General features: G+C 41.5%; 1 protein-coding gene across 1 annotated transcript in view; it reads right to left on the bottom strand.

The window, feature by feature from the left end:
* The window catches only part of LOC132450419 (protein kinase C alpha type-like), a 75,393-nt gene that overhangs the window by 32,208 nt on the left and 20,648 nt on the right, over positions 1 to 22,537 (bottom strand). The window contains exon 3 of the mRNA XM_060042539.1: positions 13,657 to 13,739. Coding sequence (XP_059898522.1) covers positions 13,657 to 13,739 — 83 coding nt within the window. The remainder of the gene's footprint in view (positions 1 to 13,656; positions 13,740 to 22,537) is intronic.

Raw genomic sequence — 22,537 nt, 5'->3', positions numbered from 1 at the left:
CTTTCCCCCCCCCTTTTTTTCATAACAGTTATACAGTTTAATGCCCACTTTTAGCCTACTGCCTTTGTTTGATTATTGTTGTCCGATAAGTTCGCTACTTATTGTAATTGGAATAGGCTACAGATTTAGTCTTGTTGAATCGTTTCCAAACCTTTAAGAGCGCCTGTAGGCGCATTGTTCGGACTTTACGAGCGCCGCATAGGCCTATAACCTATAATGTCTGTATTTATTATTTTAAAACTGTTAAACAGTTGTAGGTCTTCAAGTTAACTGTATTGTATTAATTTTGGCCCATACATTATTGTTGGAATAAAGATTTCATTGATAAAAACATTAGAAAAAAAACATAGAAAAAAGTTAATGATTAATCGATAATTGATCGATAACTCTAGCGATGCTCGATCAAGAAAATTTCTTCAAATGCCCATCCCTAGTGGACATGAGAAACCATAGTCACATATCCATACCTACAATAGAGAAAAGGCCACTCAACAGCACAGCAAGATGACATAGTTTGGAAGTTTGTATAGCCTACTGTTCGTATTTGCCTCCAGTTGTTGCTTTGATTTGCCTGAAGCTAACGCTGGGACGTAATCCTCAAGTTGAAACAAAAAGGCTCATGCTGTAAAGCTGTACATCTTATGATTGATTACAGAAGAGATACATGTAGGGCCATTGATTCACTTTTGAACATGGCCATATTGGTTTGATATGCCACAGTCTGCCTGTGAAGCATTGCTGTTAATACGATGTTATCATTATTACGTTCACATTAAATTGATTTTCTTTTGGCTCTCAGATGTTGTGTGTTTTCTTTCTATTGTTACCTAAATCCTATCTGTTACCGAAGGGGAAATTTCTTTGTTTTTTTTCATCCCAAAGTGTTTGATTTTGTGTTGGCAGTGAAGGGAAAGCAGCGTCTTAATCCACTGTTCATCTGTTTCCTAGCTTCATTTAAGTTGCCATTGGTAAGCTGTTATTCTTTTTTTTATTAAATTGAAAAACAGAAACCTGTGTGTCATTAGTGTACATCCAACACATCAAACAGTACAAAAAGGGTAGCATAAACATTGCAAGTATGGTACAGCACAATTGGTGTAATTGCAAATTAAATAAAAGAAGAAGAGAAATATATCCTACAACTCTTTTTGAGTATTTTAGCTCAAACACATGCATTCATAAATCAATGAGGCAATACTCTGGCCAATCATAAATTAACATAAATATTTATACCCAATTAAATTCCAACTTGACACTTACAGTAACAAGTCCATACGTATACAGAGCCGGATTACCATGAATGAACACTAAGTTCAGGAATATACCTTAATGGCACTGCAGACTAACAGGCCATGATCACTGTGATAACAGTTTCAGAGAGAAGCTCTACTCGTGCAAAGGAAACACCAAATGTTGCCGATGAATGTGTGAGCAGAGAGAGCAGATGCAAGGGGCAGAGAGAAGGGCAGGGCGCCCACGCAGCACACAGACACTCTCTCTCTCTCTCTCTCTCTCTCTCTCTCTCTCTCTCTCTCTCTCTCTCTCTCTCTCTCTCTCTCTCTCTCTCTCTCTCTCTCACACGTACGATGCGGTAGCTGTGCCACCACCACATCCCTGGCACAGCTAGCATTTTTACATGCACACGTGTGCGCACAAACACACACACACACACACACACACACACACACACACACACACACACACACACACACACACACACACACACACACACACACACACACACACACAAATCAAAACATACACACATAGGCGAATACAGACTAATAAAATAAAATAAAATCATCCTACTCACTCCCACTTTGTGTGTGTGTGTTTGTTTGTGTGTCTGCGCCGTATCAAAGATTACAAGGCCACACATAGAGACTCAACGGTATCTTGGTTAGGCAGCAGTATCTAGCAAGCTAAGCTAATTACTAAGAAGCCCTAAAACCTCTCTTTATATTGGTCAACAAGCCCACCAACCCATGACCTTTCGACAAACACACACCACACACCATAAATCATACACCATTTACCGTATGCTCTGCCTCAGGTTCAGTTTTCCTTATTTTTTTACATTTATCTCTTCTTCCCTTCTTCTGCCCTGAGGACAATAATGTTTCATGTAAAATACTATTTATATATATATATATATATATATATATATATATATATATATACTAAAACTGTCTACAAAAATACTCTACAATGTAAAGGAACTGGTATGCAAATCTTTAGATATTTTTTTGCATTTATAATATAGCAGTTTTGTGAGCAATACCTCATTAATTTCGAGGTGACAGGATGTCATGCACACCTTTTCCAGAGTGACATATACTGTTCCTGGATTTTACTCCGAAATTCTCTTGCGACTGCTAGCTCCGCTTTCAAACCTCTTCAATCACTTCACTTCCCTCTCCCGGGAGAGAAGCCATCTCCCATTTGGGAGAGAAGCCATCTCCCATTTAATGGCTCTTCACGGATTAGCTTCATGCCCACTAAACTATTACTAACACCGCCATCACACTCCTTTTAAACTGTATTCTTCATTCGATGGCTGTTAATTCCCCCACTGACAACAAATGTATTTCCCTTCGCCACTCCCTTTTTTCATTCCCCCCTCTTTGCAATTTGCTTTTGTTTATTGAGAAGTTTATTCACCTCACAATTGGGAGGTGGGAAAGGTGTATTGGCGAGCTGGGGCCTGTTGATAAGCTAAGATAGATGGCCAAAATACTGTTCCGATGTTTACCACCGAGACGATGCGAGTACCTAATTATCCTTCGTCAGAACAAGCCGGGGGCTCCGGCATACCCTGCATGGGAAATCTCTCACCGCCAACGAGATAGAAAGCTACGCTGATGAGGGATTGGTAGCGCGATCGGGGCCTGAATGCACATCACACTTAGTCTTTACCCAAACACCCGTTCAGCAGGCTGGGCCTGAGCAATAACGTCTCAGTAGCTTGAAATATGACCGCTGATGTGATCATTTACCAACCCGATGATAGCGACCATGTTTCCTCTTTAAAGCCTTTCCAAATAATTTGTATTTTTTTTTTTTACACTGCAGGACTCTCACTCAGTTTCCCTGTTTGGACAAAGTTCTGGTTTACCGAATGGCCTGCGGATTTATTTTTAATGGCTCTTGCAGTTTATCTCTCTCTCCTCCTGATTCATTTTTTCAGTTGATGTATGCGCACAGAGAGCCTGCAATTTTTAAATGGTGTGTGTATTTTAATGAGACTCATTGTTAAGAAGCAAAATGGGAATCATCAGAAGACCACTTAGCATGCGTCATATTCATGTGATCACACACACACACACGCTTGTGAACATGTTCACACACAGAAACATGCTCAGAGACACACACACACATACACACACACACACACACACACACACACACACACACACACACACACACACACACACACACACACACACACACACACACACACACACACACACACACACACACACAAACACAAACATGCAGACACACTGATATATAGCTGCAAACACACACACAAACGTACACACAAGCACAAAAGGATTACATAATAAGAATTATTAAAATGAAGAATTTCTCATGAATCACAAAGAGATGTTTGAGGGTGGGTTTGATGTGGTTTGATTTAATTGTCAGGGTCAAATCCCTGGCCTCCTTTCTTTGTTCAAATACTGCAAATGTTTTGTCACAAAAAATATTTATTTTGACTTGAAAAACAATGTCTATGTGACTATTTATGTTGTTACATTTAATATTTTATTTTGGATAATCCAGCCACGTTTTTCATTTATTTTCCCCAGCAAAATGTATGCATTGAAAAATGGTTTCAATGCATAGTTAGTTAAACAGTTCAAAACCTCAGCATATACTGTGTTTGCATATTTGGTCACAACTTGTGATGTCACAAATTGGTTTGGTTTTATGGGCATTGCCTCGTCAGATCTCAAGGGAGGACAGCAACGTTCTCCACCGGCAGAGTTGGAAAGTTTTAGTCGATGATGACTTGGCCGAAAAGGATTCTATTTATACAGTGTAAGTGTGTCATGCGCACCAATCTCCTGTGCTGAAAATACACACACAACAGCGGGCGGCATGACATGCAATCACCTGAGATTACCCAACAATGGGAAACCAACAGAGCGTGCAACCTGTCCTACAATGAACCCCATTGTGTGACAAGGTGATAAAACAATCATCTACTGAAGGTAAACAAGGGAAATCTGCTACTGGGTTACAACTGGTTAAATAACCAGTAGACCTTCACTAATGTATCGACCTTTAATGCCTATGTCTGCTCAGTCCAGGGGCAGGATGAGTTCTGGAGACTGGATTTCTGCCTGGGGCTCTACACTGGAGTCCCCAAATTGTACTCTGTGTGAGTGAATGAGTGAGTGAGTGAGTGAGTGAGTTAGTGAGGGAGTGACTAACTTTTCGAGGGCTCAAGTGAGTGAGTGAAAGTGAGAATAAGTGAGAGAGTGTAATGCATGAATGAATGTGTGACTGAGGGAGTGAGTGTGTCCATTTTCTCATGTGTGAGGGTGTCCCCTTTCTTGGTAGGAGTCACAGTCCCGTGCATAAACAAAGCTGCACCAATCACTGCAATTTTATTTTATTTGTCCAGCCTATTAACAGCAACTGAAACGGCGCCTGCTAGACACTCCAGGTATTTCCTTGTTTCGAGTCGCTCAAGGCTACAAGAGGGCAGGCAGGCAATAAAAACCCGCCATTTTGTATAAATACACAGATAGAAAACTATGCAGTATCATGCAGCCATGACAGTTATAGTGCATGCATGCACATCGTGATGTCGCCTCGCAATGACCCTCTAACACAAACCCCCCGTTTTCGAAGCATTGGAATGTTAAGTCAAAATGTGAGTCGTAATGTTTCATTTGGTCATTGTTCAGTAATCAATCATGAGATGTTTTGTTGTGAATTGTGTTTGAAACTGTCACAGCACTTCTCATGCGAGACGTGGCAAAAAAAGGTTTAATTTGCCGGAGTTACGGTATATTTACATTGCATTCACACATTTAGGATTTTACAGGACTAACAACTCTCTTGAGTCCTGTCAATGTGGTGTGTGGTGTGAGTGACACAACCTAAAATCCCATGAGGCATTCCGATGTACAAGCCCTATTGTCTCTGTGTGGCGATTCAAAAGGTTAGAGCTGTGTGATATGTAACAAAATGCCATATAAATCATGCCGTTCACCAACAAGACTAATAATTAGGTTTGACTCTAGCTACTGCACAGTAACTGAAGCCAACACACCAAAAAGACAAACACACAAACACACACACACACACACACACACACACACACACACACACACACACACACACACACACACACACACACACACACACACACATACACACACACGCACACACACACACACACACACACACACACACACACACACACACACACACACACACACACACACACACGCGCACACACACACACACACACACACACACACACACACACACACACACACACACACACACACAGGAGTCATACAGTGGAGGACTCAAGGTCTCCCTCCCACACTCTTAGAAGCAGAACTCAGATCTATATATCCCAGAGAGGTAGAGCTAGGGCTTCCTCATCTCACTCTCTCGTTCTGAAAGAGGGGCTTCCATGCTGGGCCAGCCATGGGCCAAGAAATAGCAGATTGCAATTTGATACGTGCAATAACATCAACACCTTATGCAATCAGTCATCTTCCTCTGCTGCCATACGCGTACACCCGTGGCAGCTCGGGCAGCACTGAAAGGGTTCCGTCTTGGTATAAATAGATGTTGAGTACAGATATAAGCGTATGAAAACACTGTGAATGATGACGCCAATACTGAACTCTTCCTTCCTTGTTGTGTTGCTGTTGGGTTTTGAAATGCGCAGTTCATTGTAATGGAGTGCTCACGAACTGAAAACAATTTACCCCCGAACCAATTGAAACTGGAGTGTGCATTAGGGCTGTCAAATTGACATTCAAAATTGTAATATCCTTTGAGTAGAAAATTAGTGTTGAATATTGGAATTCCAAAATTATCTAAAATGGACACTGAATAGTTAGTCACCGACTGGTGGCTAAAAAATGAAACAACAATAATGAAATAAGCATAGGATACAGCTGATCCTATGCTTGTTATGATTTTGTTTTCTACCTTTAGTCATGTGGTAGATTAGTCTACTTAAAACACAAATGTCAACTGTCTGTAAGTATTTATTTAAATATATGCTCAAATCAGATATTTTCCGACGACAATATTCAAATTCAACACACACTCACCAACCACACTCAAATACCCACGTACACCATTGTTCCCTAAGAGAGCCATCTGGGGACATTTTCCATCTGGTCAGCCTAAAGTGATACTGCTCTGCCCTGCTGTGACACTTATTCTGCCTAGCTTACATAACCGCACAATGCCCCTCACCCATGTCCGATGTCCGAATGCCACAACCTTATTCTTACATTCTGAGAATATTTATTTTCTTTTAAGTGGCCGTCTACCATCACGTTGAATCCATCTTCCAGTCTGATCTTTGACCTCCGCAACTTGTGAGCTTTACGGCGAGTCAACAAGTCAACTCAATCTCGACTCAGTCGCGAGTGACCCAGCGGTTACTCGCGAGTGTTCGGGAGGGCTGGACAGGGGCTTCACTCCCTAAGCTGTAATCTGCTCCCTGGCCCTTGGCCCATTAATGAGGAGTGATTTGACATTGTGTAAGCCGCCACGGTCGCTAACAGGGGCTGTAGGGGGGGGGGGGGGGTGGAAAAAATAATGGCGGTTAATGTTGCGCGACAGTGTTATTAAACAGTACTGTAAACTAGGCTAGCTACTGCTAGCAGCGCAGGTTTTTTGGTGGGAGCTTCAAATTTGGTGGAAGTAAGATAGGCAGAGGAGAAGAGGTAAAAGTATGTGATAGGATGTTGTAATGAACATGAACATGAGAAGCAAAGTTGTTGGGGAAAAGATTCTGAACACAAATCCCTCCCAAAATGTAAAAAAAACATTATACTCCAGTTGGTGGTTGCACTCAAAACTTCTGAGAGATTTGATTAGAGAAGGTACAAGAAGAATCCGAACATGATAGGAACTGACAGATCCACCTAACTAGATCAACTGTTGTTCTGCTGTTTAATTTTAACGGTTTTATCCCTTCAGGAACAGGGGGAATACATTGACAACGCTGTTACTTTGACCACCTAGTTACAACAATTAAGGCTAAAGTGTAAATTGTTGTGGAAACCACCAAAGATGTATTTACTTTACACTGGTGGATCAGAATGTGTTCAATATGCACACCAGACACCAATACAGCTGTCTAAATTCTTATGAGAAATTCTGAAAAAGAAAAACGGAAAATGTATTACAATATTTGTTTTTATGTAGCTCTGGGTTGGAGACAACAACGCTTTCAACAGTCAGAGTCAACAGTTTAAACCTTGCTGTTTCTCATCCTATTCCTGAAAACATTTAATTGTAATACAAATACATTAAACAATACAGAAATGTAGGATTTACCCTAAAGGAATTCTCAGTGTAATGGTTCATCTTTCCACATAGCACTATGATTTGTTTATGCCTTCAGCTACAGATAGCAACAATTAAACACACGCAGGAAGTTTACAAAGTCTTAGTCTAACTGATAAAAACAGAGACATCTCTACATTACATAACATTACATTACATTTATTGAGCAGAAATAACAATGAAGATATAAACCAAAAAGTGAAAGAATTATTTGAGATTATATATATAATTCACCAAATCTCTACTGTGGAGCAGCTCCCTGATTCCAACATAGATGGCTTTGAAGACGATAGGTAACAGACAGTCACAGCAACACAATTCTTACTGAAGCAAGTGGTCCATAAAACAATGTTAGATCAGCCAGCAAAAGAAACAAAAAACAAAAACATATTATTTATTATTTCACAAAGAGGCCTCGCTGTGTGTGTGTGTGTGTGTGTGTGTGTGTGTGTGTGTGTGTGTGTGTGTGTGTGTGTGTGTGTGTGTGTGTGTGTGTGTGTGTGTGTGTGTGTGTGTGTGTGTTTGTGTGTGTTTCTCCCCGGTGACTAAGCTTTGATGTGTATTGAACCAGGTTGGGAAAATCTACTTCTTCTTTGTATTTATTTGTTCTGTTCTATTAGTCACCTTCATTCACGGATTCCAGTCAGAGAGTGACCCTCAGGCGTTAATAGTTCACTGTACACCACCCACGACTCATACGAAGGGATGATTGGAAAGACCATAGGGAGGGTGGGAGAGGGAGGGGGGGAGGAAGAGCAAGAGAGGGAGGGAGAGGAAGAGAGTGAAGAGGAGAGAAAACGGGGAAGAGGGAGGTAGCTAGGGAGGCAGGGGAGGGAGGAGGGAGGGAGGAAAGGTTGTAGATAGAGGAGGGGAGGGAGAGAGAGACACACAGTCTGACAGATTGATGTGTGTATGTGTGTGTGCGTGCGTGCATACATGTGTGTGTGTGTGTGTGTGTGTGTCCTAGTATGCATGCATGCATGTTCAGATAAATGTACAGAGTACAGATAGGTAGTTAAGAAGACAGATAGAAGGATAGATGTATTGAAAGATAAGATAGGTTGAGAGAATGATAGAAAGATAGGTCGATAAGTGTTCATATAATGATATTTGCCCTTAATTATTTAATTAAGTTTTTTATAGCTGGTCAGTACAAACATTTTATGTACACTATAATATTACTAATTATATCCTATTAGCCTCTATTCTATGACCTTCCATTCTATGATCTTCTATTCTATAAACTGTCATTCTATAATCTCCTATTCTATGAGCTTCTATTCCATGGTCTTTTATTCTATGAGCTTCTATCCTACGAGCTTCAGTTCAATCAGCCATCAGCAGCCCACAGCCAGTGCCAGTTATGACACTGTGCTGGACCCAGGAGTGACAAGGAGGAAGGCCAGGAAAAGGAGGAGGAGGAGGAGGAGAATGAGGAGGTGGATAAAGAAGAGGAGGAGGATGAGGAGGAGGAGGACGGGGTGCAGGGTTGCAGCTGGTGAGTCACTCATTTTGAGGTCACTTGCACCACAGGAACCATCTGCTTTCCACCCACAGCCAACTGGAGAGCGGCTTTGGGTCGTTTCTTAGCGGTCGTCGGCAATAAAAGGAACACGGACGCTCAAGCCCTGTCCTTTAGCACCGTGCTATCGCCAGCAACCAGATTGAAGGAGGAGCAGGGCCGGATTAACAAATCATAGGCCCCTGGGCACAAATGTCTGAAGGCCCCCCCCCCCCCCCCCTCCCCGAAAAAAATCTGGAAAAAAAAATTCTAGATATTTTTTTTATTATTATTATTTTAACACACACACATAATGACACATAAAGTGTAGCCGGCTTGGTCTTACTCCGCCGACTACTGCGTTGTGTTCAGGTGCATAGATATCACAGGACGCTGCAGTTCTTTTAAGACACTTTACTTTAACATTTTGAATTGCGGCTAAACGCCTGTTGGCTTTCACTTTTTTTTTTTGTCTTTTAGCGAAACCACTCAGTTGATGTCTCATCATGTCTGTGACTGTCAATTTTTCATAATTTTTTTTCACCATAGGTGGACTGGCTCAATTGACAGGTTATGGGAGGGGGGTTAACTGTCACATTAGGCCACTATATTGTTCAGAATCATTATACAAACATTCATAAAAAAAATAAAAAAAATAAAAAATTCTTTCGTGTGGTGCCCCCCCACTGGCTGGGAATGGTTGGGGCCCCTGGGCACAGTGCCGTGGGCCCTAATGGTAGATCCGGCCCTGAGGAGGAGTGTGGGATTTGTGAAAATAAATAAATAAAATGGACGGACACAAAAGCTATCTCTAAAGCTGTGCGATGTATAATTTATCTTTTTTATTAAGTCCCCCTATTGAGCCCCCATCCCAGTGTCAGAGAGCCAATATGAAGTAAGGAAACACAACTAAAATATTTGATCAAAGATCAAGTGAAATATAGTTAAAATTGTGTGCTGTTTGCCCTCAATTGCGTGTGTGTGTGTTAGAGATAGACAAAAATAATCCCTGCTATTAATTAAGGGATTCATAGACTGTACTGGAGGAGCAGATGGCGAGAGACTGATTTAATGTTCAATACCACAACTACTCCTATTATGAGACAAACCTCACTAATAAACCCAATGAGCATTAATCCTCTCTACCCCTCTACATCTGGATTATAAAGCTGTGTAACTAAACTTCCTGTCTTGGATTTAAATAGTACTTTAAGCTTATAACCCATGGAAGGCAACACATAAATAATGTTTTTCATCTAAAAAAAGTTTAACTTGCAGAGACAGAGAGAGATATAAGAGATGGAGAAACAGGGAGAGGGAGAGAGAGAGAGAGAGAGAGAGAGAGAGAGAGAGAGAGAGAGAGAGAGAGAGAGAGAGAGAGAGAGAGAGAGAGAGAGAGAGAGAGAGTACATCCTAATGAGCCTTGAGAAGGAGCTGGAGGAGGAGAGACGGACACTGGGAACATTGTTATTGATATCGGGAAAAACATAATGAAGGAGAGTAGAAGCAGCAGCGGCAGTATTAGGAGGAGGATCTTCTCCTGCTAAACTGAAGTGCTTCCAGTGAGCGTGTTACATCAACACAGATCCCACACGGGTACTAAGATAACTAATGGCACGACAATCTTCAAATGTACACAATCCTGACAACCATGTTGTTGATGCATTGTCTCACTTTGGACAAATTATGCAATGGGTCATATGCTTATTATTTTGTGTGTGTTGTTTTTAAAAACGTATTAATAATATTGTTTGAGGTCATTCTTATTTCATGTCCGAGGCTAATAAAGTACAGCTTCTAAGTTACTTCACATGGATCCCAGTTTGTTTATTTTTTATCTCTTTATATAGCAAGTCAGCTTGTGGGCAAGTGCTTCTTTGGAAACTCGATACATGTGTGAAAGATTGTACGATATCAATATAGCTGGTGTACAAGACTAAAAATATGATATTGTAAAAAAGGAATGCTGCCTGGACGGCTATATAGAGTCCGACTTGGTTACGGTAGAGCTTTAATGCAGCCTCAATGTTTCCGAAGACACACAGCTTCCATAGCATGAGAGTAGGCCTAATTTCATTTTTGATTGAAAGTAGTTTTGATGAAGTTGAACTGCAGGACAAGTCCTATTCACCCAAACAGACACCACACAGGCGCTGTTGTGGGGCCGGGTCTCCAAGAAAGGAAAAAACATTGCAACCGGTTCTATTCGTGTTTATCAATTATTAACCAATTACTATTAGCAGGTAGAGGTTTTTGGTATATTTTTTACTGAAATAGCTGCTAAATATGTTTATGTTTATGTTTTATTTCTAAAATGATTAATGCTATCAGCAACCTCATATATTTATAGCCGCAACTGAGTAGTTGCAGCACCTGCACGAAAAAACAAAATCCCAAGGAGAACCATACAACATTTATTAAATATTATTATTATTATTATTATTAATACCAAAAGTTTGCCGTCTCTGCTGTTGGGCTTGGTGTAACTCGCACTGGATGGCAGGGGTGAAAGTGCTACGAAATTCATTTAATAATGTTTTAAAACCCTAATACAAAACGAATGAAGGATAATTCGTCCCATGTCATCCCATGTTTGGCCAGGTGGGTGTGATGATGTCTACAGTCACCTCGGCTGAAGCATTGAAGCGACTCGTTCTCAGACTGAGGGATGTCCCCGCTCCCTTTCATATTCTTTATTCTATCCCCTAGCGTTTTGACATTGACAGATTCTGGGAATCGTATGCAGCAGATCTGGCGGCAAATAGATAAGGTTGTGGTTGATTATAGACAACTGCATAACCAAGTGAGTGAAGAGTAAAAATTGACAAAGAATTGAAAAAGGTTTTGGTACCAGGGAGGACATATGAGTAGGTAGAAAAATATGATGGTCAGAGCATGGTACATAAACTGCAACTCCTGAAAGGAAATGTTTTTTGGGTAGTTTTAGTCAATTTTAAGTTTAGTTATAGAACAGACACAAGCAGTTTCGAGAATAAAGTCAAATCAGCTCAAGCTAGTAGTGTGCCTTGTCTCTGAATCGCACAGAACAGCAACAGAAAGTTGATAATGTTCCTTACAGTTGGCCACATCTGTCGTTAGTTGGCAAAAAGGGTTGACTTTGGAATCACTAGGCAGCTTCAGGGGATGGTTAAAGAGCTGGTACTAAGTACAGATGGAAGTAAATTCCCTCCCTGTAAGGTGCGGTATCAGCTGAGGCCTGATGTTCAGGCAGAGATAAACCAGTGTTTTGATACCATAATACAGCCAGGCATTGTTGTTCCGTGTTCTGACTCTCTATGCAATACACCATTTTTACCAGCAGTGAGAGCATAGAAGACGCAGGGATTTGCACAGGATCTGAGTGTTTAATAACACAGTTCAACAAGCACGCTTGTATAGTCTGAACCATGTAAGAGTTTGGTTGACTCTTGCTGCTGACTCCTTTCAATTTAGATTTTGAGCACCTCGTGAACCACAAGCACAACATTGGTTGTGCACAATGCTGCCCTGCCGAGGGCTTCCCTAAAATGGGTCATTGTAATGCTAACGAATTGTAATGATTGATAATTGACTTTTGATTGGAAATGTCCTTAAGTGTCCCCACGTACACATATGGACGCTATGAAAAATCTTTGAAAGCATTGCTAATGGACATTCTGAGGAGATCCACAAAAAAACTGATGCATCCAGGCATATCTCTGTAAGATGTGCCATCATCACTGCCAAATACCACACACTGAGAGCACGGAGAAGGTGTTTCTCCTCAGGCGAGTTGTGTGCTGGTAACCTCTGACACCAGAAGACAGAAGATGGTTGCAAAACGATGTTTCAGCAACATGATCCTAATACCCTACAAAAAAGAATTTCTACTCTGTCCAACGTGGCTTGTCATCAATGTTTAGAGATTGCCTTGATATTTTGTAGTTAGGATAGTGAGTTTAAAACTTCATAAAGAAACGCACATCTTATTGATATAGATCGATTCCTCAATTTGAATCAGACGCTTGAATTTGGTGGAAAACAAAGCTTGGTAAAAGGTGAATTAGGTTCATATGTTGTCTTGGTGAACATCCTATGAGTTGCCATTGTCTTTGTCATAGTATGTAATCTCGGTGATGTTGAAGTTTAAGGCTTTATTGTCGAATGCATGCCGAAACCCCATGTTTCAGTAGCTCTTTCAATTAAATTTGTGTAATTGTGTTCTGCATACTTCTAGTACACAGAAAGCACATTAAGTACAACTTAAGAATGTGAAACACCAGATTTATCTGCACTGATTAGTCTGCATGGGAAAGTGGGAATAGCGTTGTGACACCAACATGTATTGTGTAACCCACAAATAACCATGTGGGTTTAAGTCTATGTTTTCATCGAAGAATAATTGTTGACGTTTACAGCGTATATGGGTCTAAGCTTGTTTAGACATTTTATAGGAAAACCTAACTCTGTGTGTTAGGTTTTCATGTAAACTTGTTTATGTATGTTTACGTAATTATGTTGCACAAAAGTGCACATGTTTGGAGATACATGGCTTGATTCCAAGAGAAGATGAAGAGAATAGAAGAAAAGAGTGGACAAGAGTTCTGAAGACTTACGTCAGTGTCCGGCCCTTTGTCAGCTCCTGGGCAGGAGAAGGTGACGAACTCATGGCAGCGTTTGTGAACCACAAAACAGCACACTGAGGGAGAGAGAGAAAGACAGAGTCAAAGAGAGAAAGAGAGAGACAGAGAGTGACATTTAATTAAAGTGAGTAACTTGACTTGATCTTATGTTATGCAAACATATCTCATTGTTATTCAGACATGTCATTAAACAGTTCATGCATAACATACTACAACGTAAGTTGTAGAATTACTGTCGCTAACGTTGCATCGTGAAAACCTCATGACAATCTATTTTTGCGATCTCAGTAAAGTACCGACACAAACCACATCCATCTTACTTAAGTACAGCATTTATGTTTCACGTGCACGTGTTTAGTAAAAGCCCTTCTCCAGATGTTTGTAAAGGACATCACAACTCCCTCAGCAAAAGGCTCAAATTGTCTCACCAAGAGTCAGACATTGTTATTCTCAAATGTTTAATGTACTGTTAACCCACTACCCAATCACTGCTTTCACTGCTGGCATTTAGTTTCCAACCTTGGGTTACCAGAATAAACACTTGTACACACGTATTATATATATTGATTCTATTTATATGATTATGACTACACATCCACAACAAGAAATAGCACGATTGGTGACAGATTACATGAGTAATACAGTATGCTAAACCTTCTGTCGAGGAGTGATTAAGAATAAATGTTCTCTCGATGGCTTCACCTTCTTAAATCGATCGAAGGGCCAGATCTCAGCAAACAGCTGGCAGTTGGACACGTGATCGACACCAGCAGTGGCGGGAGGGAGATGACGTCAGACCCAAAGCTGACTAATCCTAATTGTGATTAATCACTGTTTTTAATCTCTGTATCTTCATCCTCCCAATGAGAACACTCTCGCTCTTTCTCTCTCTCTCTCTCTCTCTCTCTCTCTCTCTCTCTCTCTCTCTCTCTGTCATTATTACTAATGTATGTTCTTTCTCCTGTATGTCTCTTTTACCTGAGTGCTGTTATCATCGACATCGGGAACCCTGACCAACATTATCATTATCTGATGCATAATGGCCTCTCCCGGATAGCCTTAATCCTAATCTTGCTCTACTAGTTAAATCAGATTGCTGTGTGTGTCTGTCTATCTGCGTGCGTGCATGTGTGTATTGGTGTGTTTGTGTGTGTGGTTGTGTTTCCTGTGTGTGTGTGTGTGGGGGGGGGGGGGGGGGGGATGTTTCAGAGATGGATATCTCCAAGTCAGGATGTAGCACTGAGTGTGAACTGAACTCCTCTCGCTCACTCACAATGGTATATGTGTTGATTCTGATATGTGTGCTTTACAAAAAAGGCCCAGCAATATTTGACCCAAGTGTTGTTTGAACTCTGATAAAGAATTGCCAACAGCTCTATTTGTCTTTGACATGTACAATTACCGGTAGGTATGTACACACAGGTATCAAGCATGTTTTAAATACAGAGGAAGTTTTTTGTTACAACAAACACACATACTTGAATATATAATTATGAGTTATGGTTAATTAGGGAGTGAGTGACTGATTCAAATCAAGTTCAGTTGCATTAAAAAAACAATAAAAAAGGATCACGAAAATAACACAAAATAATGTTCAGATGGTCTCTCATAAATGGATTGGATGCCTTGTGTTGCATACTTAAGTTAACTGTTCCTTTACACCTCGAAAAAGATATCATCCGATAAACTCTCAATAGAACAATTTCTGGATATTTGGTAACTGGTACTTAGACTGGATACCAACAAACAAGCCTGAAGTGGTAACGCATTAGAATATGACATTGTGATGTTTTAGCTAAATAATTGAATTTGGAAAACTACTTTTAATCTGCAATCATACTTATATTATGTATTGCGATTTGAAGCCAGAGCCGAAATACCCTCGAGAAATAATTCTTGAGTAAGTCAGTATATTTCAAAGAAAATCCTTATTTTGGTACGATTTATTTGTTAACCCAACGCAAACCTACACTTAGTTGGTTTGTTTTGCAATGAGCAAGAGGATGACACATGGGTGTAAAAAAAAGCAAAACAGCCTGTATTGAGTGAGCTACCACACAAGCCAGTATTTCAATGACCTGTTAGTTTTCCCCTCTCTGACTAAGCTAGAATTAACAAGTATGTTATATCTGCCTTCATGTTTCATCCACAAAGCCCACCAACAGTATGTGAGTGACTGATCCAATGACGTCCAAACCCTCTCCCTTTCTAGCACTTTCTATCTCTCTCTCTCTCCCCCCCCCTCTCTCTCTCCCCCCCCCCCCCCTCTCTCTCTCTCTCTCTCTCTCTCTCTCTCTCTCTCTCTCTCTCTCTCTCTCTCTCTCTCTCTCTCTCTCTCTCTCTCTCTCTCTCTCTCTCTCTCAGTTTTCTCTGTGTTAACTACTCCTAGCAGCTCCCTAGCACGTGTCTGTTCAAGAAAGAGAGGGATTGCAATCTTCATTGGCTAATATTGGTTGTGTATAATTCTCCCCCCCCCCCACACACACACACACACACACACACACACACACACACACACACACACACACACACACACACACACACACACACACACACACACACACACACACACACACACACACACACAAACATATCCACAGATACAACATAAACTAGCTTCACATCATAGATTGCGGAAAAAGTAGGAAGTAATAGTACTACAGAGAGAAAGAACAAGAGAGGTCAAGAGAAGCGATTAGAGAGAAATGGAGAGACAGAGTGAGCTGACTGGAGGGCCGAGAAAGGCTTATGTATATCTATTTTCAGAACTTCTGCTTATTCAATTCAACATGGCTATGATATACATAAACACCTTTTGTCACCATTTATGACAAATGCATGCAAGGCACAGCTTCACAGGTAGAGCACGTGTGTACTAGTGGTAGTGCACGTGCATACATGCAGTGCACGTACCTTGACAGCTGTGCATGGCATAAACCATTTGTGTTGAATTGAATTAGCAGACGTTATAAAAATAGATCAGGTAAGACAGGTAGTGCACAGGTTAGTACACATATATACGGGTAACAGGTAGTCAAGTTGTATACAGATAGGTACTGCACATTTACATTTCTAGACTGGGTAGCCCTGCCCATTCTGGCGGCGATTTGAGTTCGCCCCGCACAAGGGGCTGAAGAAGAGCAATACATTTCTTTCTGCTTCCGATACGTGTTTTTGCGGGAGCCAATCACAAAGCTGGCTTTTCCCCTTGGCGGGCTATTGGCTGGTTTAACACAATGACGACAGGGAAGCGACGGCAAGCAGCCAATCGCGTACAGAGTCAGTTGAACTAGACCCGTTGATCACGCCTCTTGTGCTGAAGAAAATGACAGCAGCTTCCCCAGACTAGCACATTTATACAGTTAGTGCAGATCTTTTCAGGTAGTGCACCTGTGTAACGTTAATACATGTGTGTTCAGGTTAATGCACTTGTGTACAGGTAGTGCATGTGTGTACAGGTAGTGGCTGTGTGTTCAGGCTAGTACACGTACAGGTAGTGCACTGGTGTGCAGGTAGAGCAGTAGTGGGAGGGCTGTCTGGAGCAGCAGGGATGGATGTCTAGAGGTTTCAGATGATTCATTACCGGTGGCTCTGTCTCACTGAGACCACACTGAGAAGAAAGAGCTTAGTAAGCACAAAGAGGCTCCTTTCTAGGTGTGTGTGTGTGTGTGTGTGTGTCGGTTTGTGTGAAGGCTATGTTTGTGTATGTGTGCGTGCGTGAGTGTGTGTGTTTTAGTGTGCACTGTTCCGTACAGCACGTCTTTGATGTCTTTAATAAGAGACTTTTATTTGGTGTGTGACTATACACATATGGATGCCTAGTCAAAGTTAAATAATGCCTGGAAGCCTTTCCACACACGTACACACTCTCACACACACAAACACGCACATATTCAAGCACACACACCCTCTATCTCTCCTATGTCCTTCTGGAGGCGTGGATGTGGAGCTCTATAATCTGGCCGGTTGCTAATCTACCCATCCATTGTTAATGGGATTAACGTAAGGGTGATTGTACCCCCAAGAGAGACTCGTGGCCCGGATAAGGCTAAGGGTGACCCCTCCCCCCACACACACACACACACACACACACACACACACACACACACACACACACACACACACACACACACACACACACACACACACACACACACACACACACACACACACACACACACACACACACACACACACACACACACACACACACACAAGCATCCAGCCAGAGAACTGAATTTCCTCCAGCTAGAGCTTGGATTTCAATGTTTTTCGCACTCCTCTTGAGGATTTACAGTACAATGGCAGAGGATAACATTCCCTTTGTCACAGTGAATTATTCAGCGCCCCGCTGGCCATACATTTGTTCCATAAAATAAGGCAATATAATGAGGTTTGCAGCTTGTGTTTTGTTGCGTTTGATGGTAGCGACTGCTCGATGCAAACTTCTCATCGTTGATGAGATGAGATCAAATGAGTTGATGAGAATGAGGTTGATGAGGTTCACGCAGGAGAGGGTGGAGGAGAGGAGAGGATGAGGAGGAGGGGGATGAGATGGGAGAGGATAAGAATAGATAATATTAGAGGGGAACAGAGGTAAGGGGAGAAGATAGTAGGGGAGAGGAGGGGAGAGGAGTGAAAGCTATATCACTATGTCATCTTGGCTATATTTATCCTGATTTAGTCGACTTCAGCATTATGGTTCCACGTCTCATTTTTTGATTTTTCAGGCAGTGTGAAGGCATCACACTGCTGAGCCTGCCTTTGTCAGGTTCTCGTCAAAATTGTAAAGGGTTGACATGTCAACTAGAATGATAAACTTTATCTGTTACTTGTTTAACGACCCGACCACTTCCATCTGCTTTCCCGCTAACCTCAGGGCTCACATGACCTCGATAACAGTAGCTGTACATACTTTTAGATAAAGAAAATAACTGCTCTTTGCTTTGGGTATTGAAGTTTAAAGCTCATCTACATTCATTCCCTCCCATTTCAAGTTCCCTCATTCTCTTATAATCTCAAAGCAGGATCATTGCACATTTGCTGTTGTTCGTAAATATAGTCATTAATCATATAAATGTGACAGATCCTCATCCTGATACACAGAAAAACACAACACAAGACTAATAAATATAGACACAAGGGGGGTTCATTTTCCCATAGTATCATATACAACAAACATCATTATATTGACCTTTTACAGCCTTGTGACAACATGCTGAGGCAAAGTATAGAGGCTGTCAAGACCTCCAATCCTAGCCCTGACAAGCTACTTTCCCCCAGAATTCACAGGCTAACCGACAGGTTACATCGTCTTTTTTGTAGTCTTTTCTCCAAGGAATGGCTGAACCATGCGCCGAGACAGGGAAAGCATGGATATTTTATTTTATTTTGTGGATAGGTGTGAAAAGGAGCGTACACAGGTGTTAGTCAGGCTAGAAGAGTCATATTATGGGCTTAGTCTACATTTCAAGGATACTGGTTAAAAGTTCAAAGGAACAACCGGTGTCAGGTGTCCTGTAAACAACGGAAAGGGATTTCACAATCGGAGGAGGTCATGTTCAGCATTAAAGGTCCATATCGGTCTCGGAAATCGACTCTCCTTTCTTCACTAATTCATCATTTACGAGTATAATTTGTCAACATTACTTTGCAAATTCTGTCTTCTTTACTGGAACATAGGTGTATGATCAGTGCTTGATGACTTTAATCATCCAGATCGGTATGGTCCTTCAAAGCAATGCTTCAGCGTTTAAAATGAGTCATTATTCAACAGGCGTCTACATTTCAGCCAGGTCCACTCCGTGAGTCACTCACATCATTCACACATAATAAATACATATGAATAGCAAGTTGAAATAAGCTCTTGGCATTAGCTTGACATTGCCTTTGAGATGAAAAATGCGTGTTATGAAAAGCAAGGACACACATGCATTATTCCCAGACTTGAGACGAGAAAGAAATGAACATGCAACGCAAAAGCACGAGTTGTTTAATACATTCACATGCACAAAACACAAGTCTGTTGACGCCTGTGACGAATAATGCTTGAGTAAAAACATGACCAAACACATACCATGTACCATGTCACAGCCTCTTACTAATTCAAACTAATTGGAGGGAACTCAACACAACGGTGGCGGTGAACCTTGTCAGGTTGTGTTCCAAAATCAGATGTGCTGCCTGGCGCAAACCTTTAGCTTCCTCCCACGCAGCCACACAGGCATGACAGGCGATGGCAGAAATCACCCCGCCACCCTGTCTCCTGAGCTCTGTGCCCGATTATGCATGTCTGCATGCCTTGTTAACGAGGACACGTGATCGTCGGAGACGACTGTAATGTCCCCGGAGTGGAAATGTGAAAGCGTGAAAGGGCCCCTCCTCCTGTTACCACACGTAAATTCAGGAGCAGTGGAATGTAAGAGTGACTCCCCACTCCTTTAATTACACATTCAGCAGTTGTGAAATGAAAGGGTGAGCCCAACTCCTTCTGTTTAATAAATTCAGGAGTAGCGAAAAGTAAGGATGGATCCGGACTCCTCCTACTACAACACATTCGCTAATAGGTAAATGCAAGGGTGAATCCCCACTTCTCCTGTTATAACACATTGAGGAATAGTGAAATGTAAGGGTGAATCCCCACCTCTCCTGTTATAACACATTGAGGAATAGTGTGTAAGTTGATTCCCATACTCCTCCTGTTATAACACATATAGAAGGGGATGCGTTCCATAGGCAAGCTGCAGTGTGACTCCCTTAGATTTGAGCTTTCAAGACACAATTTGAACCATTGTGACTAAACACAACATCGATAGGATCACTGCAGTAGAATGGTCAATTTCCTCATTTATATTCAACCAATTTATTTTGCATTTATTCAAGATAGAACACACACACAGTCACACACACACACACACACACACACACACACACACACACACACACACACACACACACACACACCACACACACCACACACCACACACACACACACACACACACACACACACACCATGGATCTGTTTAGTAAGCAGCAGGTTATATGAGGTGTTTGTATTTAAAACAGTCACAGGACAACGACATCAATTACCCCAGAACTACAGGACGGAGTGTTGGTCTGCCAGACATCTCCAAGTCAGAGGAAACAGTGATCCTGCCTCATGAATTAAATATGACTTCCAACATAGACAGACACACAAACACTGTGCACACTACCACACACACAAGCACACAAACAATACAAATACATGCTCACAGACACAAGTAAACACACACACCCAAACCCACACACAGACAAAAACACTGCACATACACGCTCACTTGCAAACCATTCTTGGTACCCTTTCATTTGCATGCATCAGCAGAGGCACATGAACCCATACAGAGGAATACATACGCATACAAGCTACAAGTTTATCACATCCATCCACAATATGAACCTATGGCATATGCATTCACTTCTCCCCATCTTATATCTCAAAACACACACAAATATTACACACAGCCACAATATACTCACACACATACACAAACACAGATGGGAGAGCCCACTCGTGTGTGTGTGTGTGTGTGTGTGTGTGTGTGTGTGTGTGTGTGTGTGTGTGTGTGTGTGTGTGTGTGTGTGTGTGTGTGTGTGTGTGTGTGTGTGTATCTGGTGTCAGGGCACAGTAATGTAATAAGTCTAGCCAGCAGCGGCCAGTCGCTAGCAGGCTGGTGCTGACACACAAACACACACACACACACACACACACACACACACACACACACACACACACACACACACACACACACACACACACACACACACACACACACACACTTAGGTGCATACAGGCATACACATTCGATTGCAGGAACCAGTCAAAACACACAACGAGGTACTACTAATGTCAATTAGACCTGGAGGTTCATGTGAGGCACGAAGCTGCTGCCCAAACGAACACGCACACACGCATCAAACAAACTCACGACACACTCCACACACACACACACCAAACGCACATACACACACCAAGCGCACACACCCACACACACACACACAAACACACACACACTCACACTCACACACACACACACACGGACACAGACCCACACACACCCACACGGACACAGCCACACACACACACACACACACCCACACACACAAAGAAGGGCTGTAACTAACATTGAATGATTAATCTGAAACGGAGCAAGCAGCTCATTGTTGCTAGACAAACAAAGTGGAATTAAAACATCATTTTAATTAAGATGATGTAGCTTTGAAATTACAAAAAAACAAAACAAGACCATAATCTTGATGAACAAAACCTTTCATAATTTAATCAAAGAAGTACTGCAACAGAAAGGAGGGGAACACTACTTTCCATTCAATGTTTATTTAGCAGAATATAAAAACAAAATATCAAATGGATGAGTGAGTGGCCATGGGATCTGGAACAACTGGTGTCAAGTGGGCTTGGGGCTGGCGACCCACAGCTATATTATTGACGGCTGCCGTTACACAGTCAACAATTATGCTGGTGCAGCCAATATAGGAGAGAATGCTGAAGATTAACCTCCTCCATGATTTAAAAGAAGAGCTATTCCGAAGTTACTAAGAAGTAAGAACACATAATGACCGATGGCTGTTAACATTTGGTAACATATTACATTGTAATATTATTCGTCACAGGCGATTAATCTAGACCATTTCATGGTCTAGATTAATCAATTAATAATAATAATAATAATAAAAAAAGTAGCTATAAACTCCCATTAGACGACAATTCAACGTAACAGTCCTGTTTTCACAATAATAACATTGGCAAGGTAAAAGTTTACACTTGTTAGAAGGAGCATTGCAATTGTAGCTGTT

The sequence above is a fragment of the Gadus macrocephalus genome, chromosome 2, assembly GCF_031168955.1.
Source record: "Gadus macrocephalus chromosome 2, ASM3116895v1".
Lineage (NCBI taxonomy): Eukaryota > Metazoa > Chordata > Actinopteri > Gadiformes > Gadidae > Gadus > Gadus macrocephalus.
This window is presented reverse-complemented; position numbering and strand designations above follow the sequence as displayed.